A 24,994-nucleotide genomic window follows, 5' to 3' on the forward strand; every position below is an offset into this window, starting at 1 on the left:
GCTTATAACCCGGTGCGCTTTATATATGGATTAATATTAAGATTCATTTTCATAAAGTTTCGGTCTCGCAACTACGGTAAACAGCCGCCATCTTTTTTCCCCGTAGAAGAGGAAGTGCTTCTTCTTCTACGCAAGCAACCGCCAAGGTAAGCACCCGCCCCCATAGAACAGGAAGCGCTTCTTCTTCTACTGTAAGCAACCACCCGCCCGCGTAGAAGAAGAAGAAGCGCGCGGATATTACCGTACGTTTCATTTCCTTTGTGTGTTTACATCTGTAAAGACCACAAAATGGCTCCTACTAAGCGACAGGTTTCCGGTTCATGAAAAGACGCAATCTCTCCATCCGCACACGGACTACTATTTCACAGCAACTGCCTAAAGACTTTCAAGAAAAGCTGGCTACTTTCCGTGCATATTGTAAAAACAAGATAGCTGAAAAAAAGATCCGGCCAGAGAACATTATCAACATGGACGAGGTTCCACTGACTTTTGATATTCCTGTGAACCGCACTGTGGATACAACGGGAGCACGTACGGTGAATATTCGCACCACAGGGAATGAGAAGTCATCCTTCACTGTGGTTCTAGCTTGCCATGCTAATGGCCAGAAACTTCCACCCATGGTGATATTCAAAAGGAAGACCTTGCCAAAAGAGACCTTTCCAGCCGGCGTCATCATAAAAGCTAACTCGAAGGGATGGATGGATGAAGAAAAGATGAGCGAGTGGTTAAGGGAAGTTTACGCGAAGAGGCCGGGTGGCTTTTTTCACGCAGCTCCGTCCATGTTGATATACGACTCCATGCGCGCCCACATCACGCTGGTTTTTAATATATTATCAAAGTTTGACTGACCTATCTGACTGTTTTTTTGACATTCCTTTAGCGCAGTTAGATGCGGCTTATAACACGGGGCGTCTTATAGGTGGACAAAGTTTTGAAATATGCCGTTCATTGAAGGCGCGGCTTATAACCCAGGGCGCCTTATGGTGCGGAAAATACGATAAGTGCCCTAAAATAAAGGAACTGGTCGGATCTCTCGGTGAGATGGCTAGCTGCAGAGCACCAAATTTTAGAACAGTCTGCATTACTTTATTTACATTAAATAGACCGATTATCGGCGTTTACTAATCGATTCTATAATCCTTCCATGTCCGAATTGGGATGCGTCTAAAAATCTATTATTTCTCCTGCCCCCAGACAAATCCAACCTGGAGTCACAACGTCGCAGACCATAAAGCCTGTGACCGGTCAGCTTGGACTACATTGTGTCCTGTGTAACACCTCCCTTTTCAGATCAATACTTGCACTCAAAGCGATTTGTCACTCCAAAACGTCTCGCTTTAATTGCCATTGTTTGCTCGCGACGAAGGAAACTAACAGGCTAGCAAATAGTCGATGAGTTTGATTGTTCCTTTTTGGAGGTAACGCTCCAGAAAACACAGCCCACTAGCATTTCAGTGGAGAATTGCACGCAACCCAGACCAACGCCTGTAAAAGGATCAAGACCGCGCTATAGTCTGGTGCGGATCAAAAATGAAAAAAAGGAACCTTGGTGTGCAATTCAGTGCGCTTAAGTTAAAGGTTTTTTTTACCAGCTGAGATGTAACAAAGATGACATAAGTATTATCAGAGGTGGGTAGTAACGCGCTACATTTACTCCGTTACATCTACTTGAGTAACTTTTGGGATAAATTGTACTTCTAAGAGTAGTTTTAATGCAACATACTTTTACTTGAGTATATTTATAGAGAAGAAACGCTACTTTTACTCCGCTACTTTTATCTACATTCAGCTCGCTACTCGCTACTAATTTTTATCAATCTGTTAATGCACGCTTTGTTTGTTTTGGTCTGTCAGACAGACCTTCAAAGTGCCTGCCTTACTGGTGACGTTTCACTTCGTTCCACCAATCAGATGCAGTCACTGGTGACGTTGGACCAATCAAACAGAGCCAGGTGGTCACATGACCTGATTTAAACAAGTTGAAAAACGTATTCGAGTGTTACCATTTAGTGGTCAATTGTACGGAATATGTACTGTACTGTGCAATCTACTAATAAAAGTTCCAATCAATCAATCAAAAGTGTGAAGGAAAAAATATACTGTTTTATTTCAACCTTACATCCCGTCAAAAGCCTAAAGACTGACCGCACATGAGGACGTTCCTGTCTTCACAATAAAAGTGCCGCTCCATCGCGCCTGTGCTTTCAAAACAAGAGTCTCCGAAAGCCAGCACAAACAAGCTAGCAAGCTACGGAGTTTGCCGCCAATGTATTTCTTGTAAAGTGTATAAAAACGAATATGGAAGCTGGACATATAAGATGCCAAAAACCAACCACTTTCATGTGGTATTAGACAGAAAGGAGGAACTTTTTTTCTCCTCCTCCATTTGAAAACGTGGACGTTATCATCACGACTGTCTGATTACAATCAATGCAAGTCATCACAATCAGGTAATACACCAACTTATATTCTTGTCTTCATGAAAGAAAGGAATCTATATGTGTTAAACATGCATGTATATTCATTAAAACACTATTAACATGTAAACAAAAACGGCAAAAAAAATATATATAAATTATATACTGTATATATATATATATATATATATATATATATATATATGTATGTGTGGGGAAAAAAAATCACAAGACTATTTCATCTCTACAGGCCTGTTTCATGAGGGGGGTACCCTCAATCGTCAGGAGATTTTAATGGGAGCATTCGCATACCATGGTTTATATAGGGCACAGAGTGGGTGGGTACAGGCTGGCCTAGGGGCGTGGTAGGAGCAGCGAGAATACCAAGAAGCGCATATGCCAAATTTTCAAAGAGAACGGCCTACGGATCACGATTGAAGCCAACAAGCAAACCGTCAACTTTCTTGACGTCACTTTCAACCTGAGAAATAACAGCTACCAACCATTCACGAAACCCAACACAACACTCCAATACGTGCACCATGACAGCAACCATCCACCCACCACCACGAAAAGAATACCTACCAGAATCAATAAAAGGCTATCGATGCTGTCATCTAGCAAAGCTGAATTTGACCAAGCAACCCCCCCGTACCAAAAAGCCCTTGATGAAAGCGGATACAATTTCACCCTCACCTATGAACCCACGCCAGGAAACCAGCCAAAAAAGAACAGAAAACGAAACGGCATCATCTGGTACAACCCCCCATACAGCAAAAACGTCTCAACGAACATTGGACACAAATTCCTCAACCTGATTGACAAACACTTTCCCAAAGACAACAACCTAAGAAAAGTATTCAACAAGAACAACATCAAATTGAGCTACAGCTGCATGAACAATATACGACAAATCATCTCAAACCACAACAAAACAATTGCAAATGAGCCGTCGACCCCCAGTCAGAACGACTCCAAAACCAACAAAGCATGTAACTGTCGAAAGAAACCTGATTGCCCCCTCAACGGGGGATGCTTACAAACATCAGTTGTCTACCAATCTAAGGTAATACGCAAGGACATTAACACATCCGACACATATGTACGATTAACCGAGGGTGAATTCAAAACCAGATGGAACAACCACAAGGCTTCTTTCAGGAACAAAAACCTGCGAAATACCACAGAACTCAGCAAACACATTTGGGACCTCAAAGACAATAATGTTGAATATTCAATAACATGGCAAATTCTTGCATCCAGCACACCTTACAATAGTGGTAATAAAAGATGCAACCTATGCTTGAAAGAGAAACTGTTTATTATTTACCGTCCAGACCTGTCATCCCTCAACAAGCGCAGCGAAATTGTAACAACATGCCGCCACAGACGGAAACACCTCCTAGGTAACACATGAACCAATCACCACGCCCCTAGGCCAGCCTGTACCCACCCACTCTGTGCCCTATATAAACCATGGTATGCGAATGCTCCCATTAAAATCTCCTGACGATTGAGGGTACCCCCCCTCATGAAACAGGCCTGTAGAGATGAAATAGTCCCCACACATACATATATTGCGCTCTACTACGGTATCGAGCACTATTTTTTGGATAACCTTATTAAGACATATATATATGTGTGTGTGTATGTTACTCATCAGTTACTCAGTACTTGAGTAGTTTTTTTACAACATACTTTTTACTTTTACTCAAGTAAATATTTGGGTGACTACTCCTTACTTTTACTTGAGTAATAAATCTCTAAAGTAACAGTACTCTTACTTGAGTACAATTTCTGGCTACTCTACCCACCTCTGGGAGTGTGTAACAAAAGATGATGAAAGAAGCTGTTTGGACACCATCGTCGATAACAATCAGCACGTTGGCATAACCCTGCTGACAAACAAACTGCAATAAAAACATACCTCTTTGTTGAGGTAACGCTTTGAAGACGAAGAAAAGCCGCAGCTTTGCATGCACCAACATTTACATCTCAGTATTTATCACTATTTTTCTCGGAAAGAACTTTTAGTTCTAAATCGCGCGCGAGACAAAGCAGCAAACTCAAATAATGACATGGCGTGCATGAGGTCAAAGGTCATGAGGACTCATCCGCTGGGCGGCGTGAAGCAAAGAAAGACATGGAAATGGGCGTCATGGATACAGTATACACAACATTAGCATGCCTTCATGAGCAGTGTGTGTGTGTGTGTGTGTTCTATTTAAGTGTGGTTGCTGCATTGAAGAAGGTCAAAGGTTACTTGTAGAAACAGGTAGAAGGTTGTCTTACCATGGCTCTCAGTTTCTTGGTCTGGGAAAACAATGCCTTCACTTTCAAAAAGGGGCTGCAGGAAGGCCACTACAGAGAGAGGAAGCACAGAGGGGGTCGGGGTAGGGTGGGAGGGGGGGGTGGCGTCAACTAATGGTTTCAGAGAAACAACCAATAGGAGCACAAACCTCAAAGTCGTCCAAAAAGCTGAACTCGTTTTTTGTTTTGTTTTGCTGTCATTAACATTAGATTGTGACTAAAAGACATTTGAACAAGTTAGGGCTTTCACTTTCGGCATGTTGGCGAAGGCAGCTCAATCGCTGCTTATCATCATCATCATCATCATCATCCCAACCTTTTCATTTGTCTAAATGCCTGCCGCACTCATCATCCCCCAGGGAAGAGGGCACGGGGGGGCTTTTACGCGCAGCACTAAGCCGCAGTTAAACATTAGATCACAATCTGACCTCACTCACTAATCAAAACATCGCCATCAGTATGGACTTTAACACTATACTGCCAAACAAAGGCACTGACATAGACTGTACACCAACATAAACAGTACTGACTTCAACAGTATTGACTTCAACAGTCAATCATAAACAAGTACTGATGTAAACAGTACAACATAAACAGTACTGATGTAAAATGTACTGACTTAAACAGTTTAACATAAATAGTACTGACTTAAACAGTGCTTTGGAAACAGTATAGACTTAAACAGTATATCAAACAGTACTGATGTAAACAGTACAACATAAACCGTACTGACTTGAAAAGTACCAATGTAAACAGTCCTGACTTAAACAGTATAACATAAATAGTACTGACTTAAACAGTGCTTTGGAAACAGTATAGACTTAAACAGTATATCAAACAGTACTGATGTAAACAGTACAACATAAACCGTACTGACTTGAAAAGTACCAATGTAAACAGTCCTGACTTAAACAGTATAACATAAATAGTACTGACTTAAACAGTGCTTTGGAAACAGTATAGACTTAAACAGTATATCAAACAGTACTGATGTAAACAGTACAACATAAACCGTACTGACTTGAAAAGTACCAATGTAAACAGTCCTGACTTAAACAGTATAACATAAACACTATAACATAAACAGTATTGACTTAAACGGTATAACAAACAGTACTGACTTAAACAGTACTGATGTAAACTGTATTGACTTACACGGTATGACATAAACAGTGCTGATTTAAACAGTATACTAACGTTAACAGTACTGAAGGAAACAGTATTGACTTAAACAGTATACTAACATAGACAGTAATGACTGAAACCCTACTGATGGAAACAGTATTGACTTTAACAGTTTACTAACATAAAAAGGACTGATCTAAAAAGTACTGACTTAAATAGTACACTAACATAAACAGTACTGATGTAAACAGTACTGACTTAAACGTTATACTAACATAAACAGTACTGATTTGAACAGTACCGACTTAAACAATATACTAACATAAACAGTACTGATGTAAACAGTACTGACTTAAACAGTATACTAACATAAACAGTATTGATGTAAACAGTACCGACTTAAACAGTGTACTAACATAAACGGAACTGATGTTATCCGTACCGACTTAAACAGTATAAACAGTACTGATTTAAACAAAACAAACTTCAACAGTATACTAACATAAACAGTATACTGATGTAAACAGTACTGACTTAAACATTATACTAACATAAACAGTACTGATTTGAACAGTACCGACTTAAACAGTATAAACAATACTGATTTAAACAGTACCGACTTAAACAATATACTAACATAAACAGTACTGATGTAAACAGTACCGACTTAAACAGTATACTAACCTACACAGTAATGATCTAAACAGTACTGACTTAAACAAAACAGTACTGATGTAAACAGTACCGATTTTAAGTCGGTACGGTACTTAAACAGTACACTAACATAAACAGTATTGACTTAAACAGTATACTAACATAAACAGTACTGATCTAAACAGTACTGACTTAAACAAAACAGTACTGATGTAAACAGTACCGATTTTAATTGTAGAACCAGTACTGATTTAAACAGTACCGACTTAAACAGTATACTAACATAAACCGTATTGATGTAAACAGTACTGACTTAAACAGTACACTAACATAAACAGTATTGACTTAAACAGTAAACTGACTTAAACAGTACTGATTTAAACTGTACCAACTTAAACAGTATAAACAGCACTGATTTAAACAGAACAAACTTCAACAGTATACTAACAGTACTGATGTAAACAGTATACTAACATAAACAGTACTGATGTAAACAGTACTGATGTAAACAGTATACTAACAAACAGTATACTGATGTAAACAGTACTGATGTAAACAGTATACTAACATAAACAGTATACTGATGTAAACAGTACTGATGTAAACAGTATACTAACATAAACAGTATACTGATGTAAACAGTACTGACTTAAACAGTATACCACCATAAACAGTACTGATGTAAACAGTACTGACTTAAACAGTATACCACCATAAACAGTACTGATGTAAACAGTACTGACTTAAACATTATACTAACAATACTGATTTAAACAGTACCGACTTAAACAATATACTAACATAAACAGTACTGATGTAAACAGTACTGACTTAAACATTATACTAACAATACTGATTTAAACAGTACCGACTTAAACAATATACTAACATAAACAGTACTGATGTAAACAGTACCGACTTAAACAGTATACTAACATAAACAGTATTGACTTAAACAGTACTGACTTAAACAAAACAGTACTGATTTTAATTGTAAAAACAGTACTGATTTTAATTGTAAAAACAGTACTGATTTAAACAGTACTGACTTAAACAGTATACTAACATAAACAGTATTGACTTAAACAGTACACTAACAAACAGTATTGACTTAAACAGTATACTAACATAAACAGTGTTGATGTAAACAGTACTGACTTAAACAGTACACTAACATAAACAGTATTGACTTAAACAGTAAACTAACATAAACAGTACTGATTTAAACTGTACCGACTTAAACAGTATACTAACATAAACGGTACTGATGTTAACCGTACTGACTTAAACGGTATAAACAGTACTGATTTAAACAGAACAAACTTCAACAGTATACTAACATAAACAGTACTGATGTAAACAGTACCGACTTAAACAGTATACTAACATAAACAGTACTGATCTAAACAGTACTGACTTAAACAAAACAGTACTGATGTAAACAGTACCGATTTTAATTGTAAAAACAGTACTGATTTAAACAGTACCAACTTAAACAGTATACTAACATAAACAGTATTGATGTAAACAGTACTGACTTAAACAGTATACTAACATAAACAGTACTGATTTAAACTGTACCGACTTAAACAAAACAGTACTGATGTAAACAGTACCGATTTTAATTGTAAAAACAGTACTGATTTAAACAGTACCAACTTAAACAGTATACTAACATAAACAGTATTGATGTAAACAGTACTGACTTAAACAGTATACTAACATAAACAGTATTGACTTCAACAGTATACTAACATAAACAGTACTGATTTAAACTGTACCGACTTAAACAGTATACTAACATAAACAGTATTGACTTAAACAGTATACAAACATAAACAGTACTGATTTAAACTGTACCGACTTAAACAGTATACTAACATAAACGGTATTGACTTAAACAGTATACTAACATAAACAGTATTGACTTAAACAGTAAACTAACATAAACAGTACTGATTTAAACTGTACCGACTTAAACAGTATACTAACATAAACGGTACTGATGTTAACCGTACTGACTTAAACAGTATAAACAGCACTGATTTAAACAGAACAAACTTCAACAGTATACTAACATAAACAGTACTGATCTAAACAATACTGACTTAAACAAAACAGTACTGATGTAAACAGTACCGATTTTAATTGTAAAAACAGTACTGATTTAAACAGTACACTAACATAAACAGTATTGACTTAAACAATATACTAACATAAACAGTACTGATTTAAACTGTACCGACTTAAACAGTATACTAACATAAACAGTATTGACTTAAACAATATACTAACATAAACAGTACTGATGTTAACCGTACCAACTTAAACAGTTACAGTACTGACTTAAACAGTATACCACCATAAACAGTACTGATGTAAACAGTATACCACCATAAACAGTACTGATGTAAACAGTATACCACCATAAACAGTAGTGATGTAAACAGTACTGACTTAAACAGTATACCACCATAAACAGTACTGATGTAAACAGTACTGACAAACAGTATACCACCATAAACAGTACTGATGTAAACAGTATACCACCATAAACAGTAGTGATGTAAACAGTACTGACTTAAACAGTATACCACCATAAACAGTACTGATGTAAACAGTACTGACTTAAACAGTATACTAACATAAACAGTATACTGATGTAAACAGTACTGACTTAAACAGTATACCACCATAAACAGTACTGATGTAAACAGTACTGACTTAAACAGTATACCACCATAAACAGTACTGATGTAAACAGTACTGACTTAAACAGTATACCACCATAAACAGTATACCACCATAAACAGTATACCACCATAAACAGTACTGACTTAAACATAGTATACTAACATAAAGAGTAGCAACATAAAGCTAATGGCTAAAGCCTGCAGTGATGGACATATCAGTGATTTAGGGGACTATTAAAGAGCACACTGATTGAAGTGGCTAATGAAAGCTGAAGCTGCAGACGTTCCCTGATGGTCTTCCATGCAAGTAGGTCACACAGACCTCTGCAAAGACATCAGGGATGGTTTGATGCAGCACAGATTCAACAGCTTTAAAAGCATTGAAAAAATGTTTCATCAGTAAAAAAAACAACAACAACAAAGCAATGAGTGTCTTAGGTTGTTTTTGTGTACATCTATAAGTCGTCTGCATAATCACCGGCTAAAATGTCACAAAAACAAGAGTAGAGCTTTGTGGAACTCTCCAGTGACCTGATCAAGAACCTTAAGATTCATAATGCATATTTAAAAAATGAAGCACATTTCCCTGTGATATTGCACAGACTATTTACACATTTGGAAGTTGTATTTCTTGACACTTGCACAGTAGCGTGCACCACTGTGTCTTTGTACAGTAAATGTGTTCATGATGGCGTGCATGAGTCTCCGGATGGTTGGAATGCTGTGATGAGATGCATGACAGCATGTAAACAAAAACAAACAAAAACAAGTATGGAGATAGACTGCCATGCAGACGGCATCCTGCTAATATTAATAGCAGAGGTGGGTAGTAACGCGCTACATTTACTCCGTTACATCTACTTGAGTAACTTTTGGGATAAATTGTACTTCTAAGAGTAGTTTTAATGCAACATACTTTTACTTGAGTATATTTATAGAGAAGGAACGCTACTTTTACTCCGCTACTTTTATCTACATTCAGCTCGCTACTCGCTACTAATTTTTTATCGATCTGTTAATGCACGCTTTGTTTGTTTTGGTCTGTCAGACAGACCTTCAAAGTGCCTGCCTTACTGGTGACGTTTCACTCCGTTCCACCAATCAGATGCAGTCACTGGTGACGTTGGACCAATCAAACAGAGCCAGGTGGTCACATGACCTGACTTAAACAAGTTGAAAAACTTATTGGGGTGTTACCATTTAGTGGTCAGGAATATATACTGTACTGTGCAATCTACTAATAAAAGTTCCAATCAATCAATCAAAAGTGTGAAGGAAAAAAGATACTTTTTTTATTTCAACCGTACATCCCGTCAAAAGCCTAAAGACTGACTGCACAGTTCCTGTCTTCACAATAAAAGTGCCGCTCCATCGCGCCTGCGCTTTCAAAACAAAGAGTCTCCGAAAGCCAGCGCAAACAAGCTAGCGAGCTACGGAGTTTGACGCCAATGTATTTCTTGTAAAATGTATAAAAACGAATATGGAAGCTGGACAAATAAGATGCCAAAAACCCGCCACTTTCATGTAGAATTAGACAGGAAGGAGGAACGTTTCTTCTTCTCCATTTGAAAACGTGGACTGTCTGATTACAATCAACACAAGTCATCAGAATCAGGTAATACACCAACTTATATTCTAGTCTTCATGAAAGAAAGGAATCTATATGTTAAACATGCATGTATATTCATTAAAACACCTTTAACATGTAAACAAAAACAGCAAAATAAATACATATAAATTATATACTATATATATCAATGTATATGTATATATACAGGTAAAAGCCAGTAAATTAGAATATTTTGAAAAACTTGATTTATTTCAGTAATTGCATTCAAAAGGTGTAACTTGTACATTATATTTATTCATTGCACACAGACTGATGCATTCAAATGTTTATTTCATTTAATTTTGATGATTTGAAGTGGCAACAAATGAAAATCCAAAATTCCGTGTGTCACAAAATTAGAATATTACTTAAGGCTAATACAAAAAAGGGATTTTTTTTTTAGAAATGTTGGCCAACTGAAAAGTATGAAAATGAAAAATATGAGCATGTACAATACTCAATACTTGGTTGGAGCTCCTTTTGCCTCAATTACTGCGTTAATGCGGCGTGGCATGGAGTCGATGAGTTTCTGGCACTGCTCAGGTGTTATGAGAGCCCAGGTTGCTCTGATAGTGGCCTTCAACTCTTCTGCGTTTTTGGGTCTGGCATTCTGCATCTTCCTTTTCACAATACCCCACAGATTTTCTACGGGGCTAAGGTCAGGGGAGTTGGCGGGCCAATTTAGAACAGAAATACCATGGGCCGTAAACCAGGCACGGGTAGATTTTGCGCTGTGTGCAGGCGCCAAGTCCTGTTGGAACTTGAAATCTCCATCTCCATAGAGCAGGTCAGCAGCGGGAAGCATGAAGTGCTCTAAAACTTGCTGGTAGACGGCTGCGTTGACCCTGGATCTCAGGAAACAGAGTGGACCGACACCAGCAGATGACATGGCACCCCAAACCATCACCCAACCATGCAAATTTTGCATTTCCTTTGGAAATCGAGGTCCCAGAGTCTGGAGGAAGACAGGAGAGGCACAGGATCCACGTTGCCTGAAGTCTAGTGTAAAGTTTCCACCATCAGTGATGGTTTGGGGTGCCATGTCATCTGCTGGTGTGGGTCCACTCTGTTTCCTGAGATCCAGGGTCAACGCAGCCGTCTACCAGCAAGTTTTAGAGCACTTCATGCTTCCTGCTGCTGACCTGCTCTATGGAGATGGAGATTTCAAGTTCCAACAGGACTTGGCGCCTGCACACAGCGCAAAATCTACCCGTGCCTGGTTTACGGACCATGGTATTTCTGTTCTAAATTGGCCCGCCAACTCCCCTGACCTTAGCCCCATAGAAAATCTGTGGGGTATTGTGAAAAGGAAGATGCAGAATGCCAGACCCAAAAAACGCAGAAGAGTTGAAGGCCACTATCAGAGCAACCTGGGCTCTCATAACACCTGAGCAGTGCCAGAAACTCATCGACTCCACGCCACGCCGCATTAACGCGGTAATTGAGGCAAAAGGAGCTCCAACCAAGTATTGTGTATTGTACATGCTCATATTTTTCATTTTCATACTTTTCAGTTGGCCAACATTTCTAAAAAAAAAAAAATCCCTTTTTTGTATTAGCTTTAAGTAATATTCTAATTTTGTGACACACGGAATTTTGGATTTTCATTTTGTTGCCACTTCAAATCATCAAAATTAAATGATATAAACATTTGAATGCATCAGTCTGTGTGCAATGAATAAATATAATGTACAAGTTACACCTTTTGAATGCAATTACTGGAATAAATCAAGTTTTTCACAAATATTCTAATTTACTGGCTTTTACCTGTATATATGATTTACTCATCAGTACTTGAGTAGTTTTTTCACAACATACTTTTGACTTTTACTCAAGTAAATATTTGGGTGACTACTCCTTACTTTTACTTGAGTAATACATCTCTAAAGTAACTAGTACTCTTACTTGAGTACAATTTCTGGCTACTCTACCCCACCTCTGATTAATAGTAACAATCGTGCATGCACTGGCGGTTTCGCGATGGCGGCTGATGTGCGGGATTATCACAAGGTCATGATGCCTTCACGCACCATGCAGCCGCGCATCCGGATTTCACTTGTTTACGTCCTCCTTCTTCCTCCGTGCGGAGCTTAGTTAAAAAAAACACAGTTCGAGGCGAGGCGAGGCGAGGCTTTCCTCCATCAGCGCGTCTTATTGTTTCATGGCCATCGCGCACGACGCGGATACAAATAAAAAAAAACGCTCCGTTACGCGCGTTGAAGGCGATAATAATAATAATAATAATAATAAAGGTCATAAGCAATAACAATGAAGAGCATCGGCCGCCTGTGGGGGCCCTAGGAACCGAAGCACCGCATCTCTTACCTCCCGTGTTGGTGCGCTTGGTGCTGCCGGCCTCGGTGGGGGTCTCCAGGGGTCTTTTGCGCGAGTCCGGCGGGTCGGCCTCCATGTGGGGCGCCTGCTGGTTGTGGTGGAGCGGGGTGGCGAAGAGGCCGTTCTGCTGCACTGCTCCGCCGGCCATCATGTTTGCTCTCGGATGATTAAACCCCCCCCCTTTCGCTTTTTGCTCGGCTATGGCGCTCTTGACGCAGCGTGGCCGCGCGCGCGCGGGCGAGTCCTCGGAGGAGTGTAGATCGAGCGCGCGTGCGCGTGTCCGCGATATCGGCGTTAGACACAAAGATGGAGGGGGTGGGGGGGAGGAGGGAGGGAGGGGGGAGAGAGAGAGAGAAGATTCCAGGAGAGGATCGAGGCTGGGCTGGTGAGGCGCGTGCACGAGACGTCAGTCTTCCATCAAGCGGCGAGTCGTTGCGCTGCGCGTGCACGTGTACACACGACAAGGTGCGAGGTGCGCGCCTCTGCCGAATCAAAAAAACTAAACAAAAAAAAAAAAAGACGAAGAAGACGGAAGATGATGAAGGAGCGGCGCAAGAGAAAAGGATCCGTGCGTGGTTGTCAGGAGCGCGCATGCAGACACCCCGTGGTGGGGCGACGGAGGGAGAAAAGGCGACGTTGAGACTGCTTCTCCGGCTGAAGATGCTGCAGTCTTTTGCTTTCACAGCATCCCTCCTCTCACTGGGTGGAGGGGTTGCTGACGTCACAGGGCCCGCGCGCGCGCCGCGGTGCCTTCAGGGGCCTCACGTTAACTACAAACTCCCTTGCATTTTCCCCTTGAAGAACAACGGCTACGCAGACCGAGCGATGTTTGTGGCCCGTGTCGATATTTGCACACAAACAACCAAAGTGCATATTGTACACATACTGGTCACTTCATTAGGTACACAATCTACAATGCAAAGACAGTAATTAATAGTCACTTTCGATTAACACCGTCAGAGAGAGGTTTATGGTAGCTATTAGAGATGCCCGGTTTGCGGACACAACCGCGGAGTCCGCGGATTATCCGCGGATCGGGCGGATGAAATTAAAAAAAATAAGATTTTATCCGCTCGGGCGGATTAATTAGATATTTTTTTTATTTTTATTTTTTTTTTTTTTTTTGCGGGTGGCAGTTAAACCAATTGGTAAATATATATACATAGTTAAATGTTGTTACCCACATACGAAAAACGAGCAGGCACCTGCTGCATATGCCACAACAGAAGAAAAAAAAGAAGAAGAGATGGACACTTTTACGGAGCGGAGAAGGCCCCCGACGCCTCGCCGGGGTCCGGGACCGAGGCCCCTTCCCCGGAGAGGGCCCCACCGGGAGCCGTAGCTGAGGCGATCCGCGAGAAGGGCCCGACGCACGTCCAGGGTCACTACCGCGCCTACCGCACCGACACCCCGCTTTTGACGCGGCCGGCGTCACGCGCAGCAGGTAAGCAGCTTACCTGCCCGCCACCCCCGTGGCCGGGGGCTCGTAACATAGGTCACTCCGCGCGCTCCGCCCGCGCAGCTTACCTGCTTGCCACCCCTGTTGCCGGGGGCGCGTAAAAGGGGTCACTCCGCGCTCAGTGCGCTCACGAAAGGGGTGGGGCTCACCCTGGTTGATATAGAGAGCAGGACGGTGGCCATGGAATTTCATTTAAGGTTTGTGATAAACCATCAAACTCATTCGTTAAAAGGACTCTATAGTAATATAAAGCGAATTTTTCTGGACATTATCATGCAAGAAAAGTTTATTTTTGGGATCGCGATCACCGCGTAATGATTTTTAAAGGTTGCATTACATTATTAACTGTCCCATGTGATCAGCCAGTGCAATTGGAAGTCCATGCTCAATTATTGCCTCCGTAAATAAAACTTCGGCATTTATCACATCCAAAGAATCTGTTTGGGCGAGGAAAAACGTTGAAAGTTTTCCACTTGTATCGCTAGCAACGGCATTAGACTTGTGTTTTTTTGTCCCAACGTGGTCTTTTACATCGCTAATTCCTCCGTGTCCGATCGAAAAATCTTGTCTGCACAAGGTGCAATTCGCGTAGTTTTCACCCTTTTTTTTATTTTTTTATTAATATTAGATATATAACAACGGGCGGATGGCGGGCGGATGCAGTTCTGATCAAACGTTACATCGGGTGGATGGCGGATGGTTGACGACTTTCTGACGCGGTTGCGGATGAAATAATTGCCTATCCGCGCATCTCTAGTAGCTATGCAACAACACAGCATCCCAATGAGGGCTGTTTCCAATATTTTTGGTCGGAAAACAGCCGGAGTCCATTAGTGTTCCACTGTTATAGACTCCAAAAAGCCACAAAATGTAGCACCCTGCAGTGACAAGCTATACAACTACAGTAGAAGCAATCGTCAATGTGATCAATCATAATATACTCCGTCAACATTATTATCTTGGTGTGTTGGATGCCTTTATTATTATTATTAGGGCCCGCAATGGCCCATTGCAAAAGCACAGCATCCCTCCTCTCACTGGGTGGAGGGGTTGCTGACGTCACAGGGCCCGCGCGCGCGCGCGGTGCCTTCAGGGGCCTCACGTTAACTACAAACTCCCTTGCATTTTTTCCCTTGAAGAACAACGGATTCTTCATCCGGCGCCTACGCAGACCGAGCGATGTTTGTGGCCCGTGTCGATATTTCCACACAAACAACCAAAGTGCATATTGTACGCATACTGGTCACTTCATTAGGTACACAATCTACAATGCAAAGACAGTAATTAATAGTCACTTTCGATTAGCACTGTCAGAGAGAGGTTTATGGTAACGATGGATTCTGATGCGTCATCTATGTTGCTGCTTCTTGATCTTAGCGCTGCTTTCCATACCGTCCATCATAATATTTTATTAGAGCGTATCAAAACACGTGTTGGTATGTCAGACTTAGCTTTGTCGTGGTTTAACTCTTATCTTACTGACAGGATGCAATGCGTCTCCCATAATAATGTGACCTCGGACTATGTTAAGGTAACGGGCGGAGTTCCTCAGGGTTCGGTTCTTGGCCCTGCACTCTTTAGTATTTACATGCTGCCGCTAGGCGACATCATACGCAAATACGGTGTTAGCTTTCATTGTTATGCTGATGACAGCCAACTCTACATGCCCCTAAAGCTGACCAACACGCCGGATTGTAGTCAGCTGGAGGCGTGTCTTAATGAAATTAAACAATGGATGTCCGCTAACTTCTTGCAACTCAACGCCAAGAAAACGGAAATGCTGATTATCGGTCCTGCTAAACACCGACATTTATTTAATAATACCACCTTAACATTTGACAACCAAACAATTACACAAGGCGAATCAGTAAAGAATCTGGGTATTATCTTCCACCCAACTCTCTCCTTTGAGTCACACATTAAGAGTGTTACTAAAACGGCCTTCTTTCATCTCCGTAATATCGCTAAAATTCGTTCTATTTTATCCACTAGCGACGCTGAGATCATTATTCATGCGTTCGTTACGTCTCGTCTCGATTACTGTAACGTATTATTTTCGGGTCTCCCTATGTCTAGCATTAAAAGACTACAATTGGTACAAAATGCGGCTGCTAGACTTTTGACAAGAACAAGAAAGTTTGATCATATTACGCCTATGCTGTATATACCTTTATATACATATATACATATATATATACCTATACTGGCTCACCTGCACTGGCTTCCTGTGCACTTAAGATGTGACTTTAAGGTTTTACTACTTACGTATAAAATACTGCACGGTCTAGCTCCGTCCTATCTTGTCGATTGTATTGTACCATATGTCCCGGCAAGAAATCTGCGTTCAAAGAACTCCGGCTTATTAGTGATTCCCAGAGCCCAAAAAAAGTCTGCGGGCTATAGAGCGTTTTCTATTGGGGCTCCAGTACTATGGAATGCCCTCCCGGTAACAATTAGAGATGCTACCTCAGTAGAAGCATTTAAGTCCCATCTTAAAACTCATTTGTATACTCTAGCCTTTAAATAGCCCCCCTGTTAGACCAGTTGATCTGCCGTTTCTTTTCTTTTCTCCTCTGCTCCCCTTTTCTCCAAGGTTTCTCATAGTCATTCACATCGACGTCCCACTGGGGTGAGTTTTTCCTTGCCCGTATGTGGGCTTTGTACCGAGGATGTCGTTGTGGCTTGTGCAGCCCTTTGAGACACTTGTGATTTAGGGCTATATAAATAAAGATTGATTGATTGATTGATTGATAATTAATAGTCACTTTCGATTAGCACTGTCAGAGAGAGGTTTATGGTAGCTATGCAACAACACAGCATCCCAATGAGGGCTGTTTCCAATATTTTTGGTCGGAAAACAGCCGGAGTCCATTAGTGTTCCACTGTTATAGACTCCAAAAAAGCCACAAAATGTAGCACCCTGCGGTGACAAGCTATACAACTACAGTAGAAGCAATCATCAATATGATCAATCATAATATACTCCGTCAACATTATTATCTTGGTGTGTTGGATGCCTTTATTATTATTATTAGGGCCCGCAATGGCCCATTGCAAAAGCACAGCATCCCTCCTCTCACTGGGTGGAGGGGTTGCTGACGTCACAGGGCCGCGCGCGCGCGCGGTGCCTTCAGGGGCCTCACGTTAACTACAAACTCCCTTGCATTTTCCCCTTGAAGAACAACGGCTACGCAGACCGAGCGATGTTTGTGGCCCGTGTCAATATTTGCACACAAACAACCAAAGTACATATTGTACACATACTGGTCACTTCATTAGGTACACAATCTACAATGCAAAGACAGTAATTAATAGTCACTTTCGATTAACACCGTCAGAGAGAGGTTTATGGTAGCTATGCAACAACACAGCATCCCAATGAGGGCTGTTTCCAATATTTTTGGTCGGAAAACAGCCGGAGTCCATTAGTGTTCCACTGTTATAGACTCCAAAAAGCCACAAAATGTAGCACCCTGCAGTGACAAGCTATACAACTACAGTAGAAGCAATCGTCAATGTGATCAATCATAATATACTCCGTCGACATTATTATCTTGGTGTGTTGGATGCCTTTATTATTATTATTAGGGCCCGCAATGGCCCATTGCAAAAGCACAGCATCCCTCCTCTCACTGGGTGGAGGGGTTGCTGACGTCACAGGGCCGCGCGCGCGCGCGGTGCCTTCAGGGGCCTCACGTTAACTACAAACTCCCTTGCATTTTTTCCCTTGAAGAACAACGGATTCTTCATCCGGCGCCTACGCAGACCGAGCGATGTTTGTGGCCCGCAGTGCCGGCCCAAGCCTCCATGGGGCCCTGAGCAAAATTTGATTTTGGGGCCCTCTATTTCTGCCAATAATATTGATTGATCATTCACACACCTACTATAAACTCATTGCGGCTCTGGCAGTGTTGTTTACATGATCCTATTGTCAGCCTGGCATGTCTTTACAAATGACATGTCATTTATAAAGATATGTGGGTAACCCAGTTAAGAACATAAATAATACCAATGAATGAACGAATGATGTCCAGAGTGCCACATATGGTTCCTAATCTTAAAATGTAGAAAACATTCAGCTACAAGAGTGGCCTGGGGTTGAACAGTCCAAGTGATAAAGCTTTGTATTTACAGTAAAAGTGTCATCTTGTTAAGGTTTGCAGGGGAGGTGACGGCAACAGACACTAGATGGCAGTAATGTTCAATGATTTATTATATATAGTAATATATACAGTGCCGGCCCAAGCCTCCATGGGGCCCTAAGCAAAATTTGATTTTGGGGCCCTCTATTTCTGCCAATAATATATAAATAATATATAAACTCATTGCGGCTCTGGCAGTGTTGTTTACATGATCCTATTGTCAGCCTGGCATGTTTTTACAAATGACATGTCATTTATAAAGATATGTGGGTGGCCCAGTTAAGAACATAAATAATACCAATGGATGAACGAATGATGTCCAGAGTGCCACATATGGTTCCTAATCTTAAAATGTAGAAAACATTCAGCTACAAGAGTGGCCTGGGGTTGAACAGTCCAAGTGATAAAGCTTTGTATTTACAGTAAAAGTGTCATCTTGTCTCATCAGTCTTGTACATATTAGTCTTTAATTACTAGTTTATATTTTTAGTTAATTGTTCATATTTAATGTTTACTTTGTACAAAGAGAGCGCAGTCTACTGAAGTTAAATTCCATGTGTGTTAAACATAACTGGACAATAAAGCTGATTCTGATTCACTTTATTATTTTTGGCAACAAAAACCTGAAACAGCAATGTGCAAAAATGTTGACCTAAAATTGTGTTTTTGTACAATAATATATCTTTGATCATTTAGAAATCATCAGTCAGACTCGTACATGCAAAAAATAAAAAATAATAATTTTTTATTAATTGCTTTTGGGGGCCCCCTGGTGGCCGCGGGGCCCTAAGCAAGCGCTTAGTACGCTTATGCCTTGGGCCGGCTCTGGTGGCCCGTGTCAATATTTGCACACAAACAACCAAAGTGCATATTGTACACATACTGGTCACTTCATTAGGTACACAATCTACAATGCAAAGACAGTAATTAATAGTCACTTTCGATTAACACCGTCAGAGAGAGGTTTATGGTAGCTATGCAACAACACAGCATCCCAATGAGGGCTGTTTCCAATATTTTTGGTCGGAAAACAGCCGGAGTCCATTAGTGTTCCACTGTTATAGACTCCAAAAAGCCACAAAATGTAGCACCCTGCAGTGACAAGCTATACAACTACAGTAGAAGCAATCGTCAATGTGATCAATCATAATATACTCCGTCAACATTATTATCTTGGTGTGTTGGATGCCTTTATTATTAGGGCCCGCAATGGCCCATTGCAAAAGGACTCCCACAGGGAGTCCTTATGCAATGGGACATAAGGACCTATTGTATTTCTAAGGTTTTATTATTATTCTTTATTATTATTATTAGGGCCCGCAATGGCCCATTGCAAAAGGACTCCCACAGGGAGTCCTTATGCAATGGGACATAAGGACCTATTGTTATTGTAAGGTTTTATTATTCTTTCTTTCTTTCTTCTTCCGCCGCCTCTTTGAGCACTAATTTGACCCACTTAACATGCTTCAAAACTCACCATATTTGACCCACACATCAGGACCTGCAAAAATTGCCTTTTAATAAAAAAACCCGATCCTCAAAACTCAAAATTGCGCTCTAGCGCCCCCTAGGAAGAAGAAAAAACTACGCTGCCTGTAACTCCCACTAGGAAGGTCGGAGAGACGAGAAACAAAAACCTCTATGTAGGTCTGACTTAGATCTACATTTCATAATTGTATATCCTCGGGCTAAAATCAACAGGAAGTTGGCAATTCCCCCTTCAAGACAAAAAAGTACTAAAAACAGTCACTTTTGCCTCTTTGAGCTGTAATTTGACCCCCTTAACACGCTTCAAAACTCACCGAACTGAACACACACATCAGGACTGGCTAAAACTGTGATCTAATGAAAAAACCTAACCCCAAATCTAAAAATTGTGCTCTACAGCAATTTTTTAATAAAACGCACAAAAAACTGCTCCTCGGATGAAAAATCTGACAAAAATGCCTGAAACTCCCACTGGGAAGGTCGGAGAGACATGAAACGAAAACCTCTCCGTAGGTCTCACTTAGACCTACATTTCATAAATTGACAACCCCCAGCAAAAATCAACAGGAAGTTTGCTATTCCCCCTTCAAAACAACATTTTTGTAAAAACCGGTCACCTTCCTTCAAAAACGAACTCCTCTGAGCGCGTTGGGTCGTTTCGCCTTCAAACTAACACAGGAGATAGATTGAACCCTTGTGAATACAACAACAGAAGCGCTTTTTTTATAACTGCTCCGGTTTTGATTTTATGAGCCTTCAAAGACCCGCTGCGCTGATGCTCCTGCGGTGCTGTTTTTTTTAAGATGGCTGCTCAAAAGCAGGAAGCACCAACGTGCCCACACAATGCAGACAAGGTAGGTACACTAGACAAATGTCTTGGGACACTTCAGACTACAAGTAGACAAAAGTATTGGGACACTTGGGACTAGCACCTGCCAAATACGCGGGCCCGACCAACGCTGCTTGCAGCTTTAATTATTCTTTTTTCTTTTTTCTTCCGCAGCTTTGCGCGGTACTTTGACCCCCTTAACATGCTCCAAAACTCACCAAATTTGACGCACACATCAAAAAACGCGAACAAAACTCTTTAGTAAAAAAAAACCAAACCCCAAAACTCAAAATTGCGCTCTAGCGCCCCCTACAAAGTTAACTTTTTCTAACTCCCAGTACGAATGTCGTAGAGACATGAAACAAAAACCTCTATGAGCAATTTTTTTATACAACGGAGAAAAAACTGCTCCTCGGAAGAAAAAAATGACAAAACTGCCTGTAACTCCCACTGGGAAGGTCGGAGAGACATGAAACAAAAACCTCTAAGTAGGTCTAACTTAGACCTACATTTCATAAATTGACAACCCCCAGCAAAAATCAACAGGAAGTTTGCTATTCCCCCTTCAAAACAATTGTTTTGTAAAAACCGGTCACCTTCCTTCAAAAACGATCTCCTCTGAGCGCGTTGGTCGTTTCGCCTTCAAACTAACACAGGAGAGAGATTGAACCCTTGTGAATACAACAACAAAAGCGCTTTTTTTTATAACTGCTCCGGTTTTGATTTTATGAGCCTTCAAAGACCCGCTGCGCTGATGCTCCTGCGGTGCTGTTTTTTTAAGATGGCTGCTCAAAAGCAGGAAGCACCAACGTGCCCACACAATGCAGACAAGGTAGGTACACTAGACTAAAGTCTTGGGACACTTCAGACTACAAGTAGACAAAAGTATTGGGACACTTAGGACTAGCACCTGCCAAATACGCGGGCCCGAACAATGCTGCTTGCAGCTTTAATTATTATTATTCCTCGTTCGTCCACAGCAAACTCCTCCAAGTGTGGCCCCACCTTTCAAGGAGTCGCCTCGCGTGAACACACCTTTTCATCCGGAGTGACAAGGAAGCCATGTCAGCGGTCATGTGACTCACCTGAGTGCGTTGACATCTCGGGGGGACGCCTCAGCTGGGGGGGGGGGGGTATCTGACTGAAGAGAGAGGAATCTTCGGCGGCTGCGATGAATCCTCCTCGCTCTTCCTCTCCGGCTGCTCGTCGCTCACACACGTGCGCGGTCTCAGGCGGACGGGCGAGCACCATCAGTCCCTCCTCTGTCCAGTGCACGGATGCAGAGCGCCCTCATCGCCTCCTGTAGCTTGTAGTCAAGGTGACATTGCCTGCGTGCACACACACACACGCACACGCACACACACACAGTTTCACACGGCCATGACAGAATGCAGAGGGGAGCCAGCGCAGCGTTCTAGACGGGAGTATACGTGGCAGCTCGTCTGGGGCCTGTGCACCGGCACCTTTGGGTCCGAGCTGCATTCACGGCTCCATCCAGATGTTTCTACGCATGTGGAAAAAGTCAAGCAGTAAAGCACACTCCCCGACGGTATTTTGGCTTATTTTTTGACGAAACTATACAAGCGCAGCTGTGCTACAGATGTTTGGTTCTGGGAACTTCCTTTTGACACCTGCCACCGACTGAACAACGCCACGTGCCGCGTGCAGGAAGACGCATTAACCAGGAATACTTCAGGTCCAAATATGACACTGAGAGGTTTGGATGACCATAAAGCTCCAAAGGAACTTTGTAATTTGCAATAAACATCTTCCTATGAGAGGCAGCCATCTGCAGAGGCTGACATTTTTAGACTATGGCGCCATCTGCTGGTGGGAATACAGAAGAACAGCACAGTCGTTATTTTGTTGTACAGTGGAAGCTCCAAAGCAGGGGTGTCAAACTTGTTTTCATTGAGGGCCACATCGCAGTTATGGTTGTCCTCAGAGGGCCACTTTTAACAATGAGTAATATATGAATATACAGGTAAAAGCCAGTAAATTAGAATATTTTGAAAAACTTGATTTATTTCAGTAATTGCATTCAAAAGGTGTAACTTGTACATTATATTTATTCATTGCACACAGACTGATGCATTCAAATGTTTATTTCATTTAATTTTGATGATTTGAAGTGGCAACAAATGAAAATCCAAAAATTAGAATATTACTTAAGGCTAATACAAAAAAGGGATTTTTAGAAATGTTGGCCAACTGAAAAGTATGAAAATGAAAAATATGAGCATGTACAATACTCAATACTTGGTTGGAGCTCCTTTTGCCTCAATTACTGCGTTAATGCGGCGTGGCATGGAGTCGATGAGTTTCTGGCACTGCTCAGGTGTTATGAGAGCCCAGGTTGCTCTGATAGTGGCCTTCAACTCTTCTGCGTTTTTGGGTCTGGCATTCTGCATCTTCCTTTTCACAATACCCCACAGATTTTCTATGGGGCTAAGGTCAGGGGAGTTGGCGGGCCAATTTAGAACAGAAATACCATGGTCCGTAAACCAGGCACGGGTAGATTTTGTGCTGTGTGCAGGCGCCAAGTCCTGTTGGAACTTGAAATCTCCATCTCCATAGAGCAGGTCAGCAGCAGGAAGCATGAAGTGCTCTAAAACTTGCTGGTAGACGGCTGCGTTGACCCTGGATCTCAGGAAACAGAGTGGACCGACACCAGCAGATGACATGGCACCCCAAACCATCACTGATGGTGGAAACTTTACACTAGACTTCAGGCAACGTGGATCCTGTGCCTCTCCTGTCTTCCTCCAGACTCTGGGACCTCGATTTCCAAAGAAAATGCTAAATTTGCTTTCGTCAGAAAACATGACTTTGGACCACTCTGCAGCAGTCCAGCTCTTTTTTTCCTTAGCCCAGGTGAGACGCTTTTCGCGCTGTTTCTTGGTCAACAGTGGCTTGACACGAGGTATGCGGCAGTTGAAACCCATGTCTTTCAAGCGTCTCTTGGTGGTGGATCTTGAAGCACTGACTCCAGCAGCTGTCCACTCCTTCTGAATCTCCCCCACATTTTTGAATGGGTTTTTTTTCACAATCTTGACCAGGGCGCGGTGATCCCTATCGCTTGTACACTTTTTCTGACCACAGTTTTTCCTTCCCTTTGCCTCTCCATTAATGTGTTTGGACACAGAGCTCTGAGAACAGCCAGCCTCTTCAGCAATAACCTTTTGTGTCTTTCCCTCCTTGTGCAATGTGTCGATGGTTGCCTTTTGGACAGCTGTCAAATCTGAAGTCTTCCCCATGTTTGTGTAGGCTTCAGAACTGGACTGAGAGACCATTTAAAGCCCTTTGCAGGTGTTTTGAGTTAATCAGCTGATTAGTTTGTGGCACCAGGTGTCTTCAAAATGTAACCCTTACACAATGTTCTAATTTTGTGACACACGGAATTTTGGATTTTCATTTGTTGCCACTTCAAATCATCAAAATTAAATGAAATAAACATTTGAATGCATCAGTCTGTGTGCAATGAATAAATATAATGTACAAGTTACACCTTTTGAATGCAATTACTGAAATAAATCAAGTTTTTCAAAATATTCTAATTTACTGGCTTTTACCTGTATAATACATTAACAATGTATTTTTTTACGTAAGCTGCAAAAAAAAATTAACATTTTACCGTATTTTTCGGACTATAAGTGGCAGTTTTTTTTCATAGTTTGGCCGGGGGTGCGACTTATACTCAGGAGCGACTTATGTGTGAAATGATTAACACATTAGCGTAAAATATCAAATAATATTATTTATCTCATTCACGTAAGAGACTAGACCAGGGGTCGGCAACCCAAAATGTTGAAAGACCAAAAATACAAAAACAAATCTGTCTGGAGCCGCAAAAAATTAAAAGCCATATTACATACAGATAGTGTGTCATGGAATTAAGAGGACTTAAAGGAAACTAAATGAGCTCAAATAT

General features: G+C 41.3%; 1 protein-coding gene across 5 annotated transcripts in view; it reads right to left on the reverse strand.

The window, feature by feature from the left end:
- The window catches only part of nova2 (NOVA alternative splicing regulator 2), a 211,979-nt gene that overhangs the window by 168,750 nt on the left and 18,235 nt on the right, over positions 1 to 24,994 (reverse strand). For 2 of the 5 annotated variants that reach the window (XM_061972216.2, XM_061972215.2), the window contains 2 exons: positions 22,149 to 22,391; positions 4,713 to 4,781 (listed from right to left, as the gene is read on the reverse strand). In XM_061972216.2, coding sequence (XP_061828200.1) covers positions 4,713 to 4,781; positions 22,149 to 22,314 — 235 coding nt within the window. In that variant the 5' untranslated portion in view covers positions 22,315 to 22,391. Of the gene's footprint in view, positions 1 to 4,712; positions 4,782 to 13,136; positions 13,841 to 22,148; positions 22,392 to 24,994 lie in introns of those variants that run through there. The other 3 variants (XM_061972217.2, XM_061972218.2, XM_061972219.2) reach the window with 3 other exon arrangements.

Source organism: Nerophis lumbriciformis, linkage group LG17, assembly GCF_033978685.3.
Source record: "Nerophis lumbriciformis linkage group LG17, RoL_Nlum_v2.1, whole genome shotgun sequence".
Classification (NCBI taxonomy): domain Eukaryota; kingdom Metazoa; phylum Chordata; class Actinopteri; order Syngnathiformes; family Syngnathidae; genus Nerophis; species Nerophis lumbriciformis.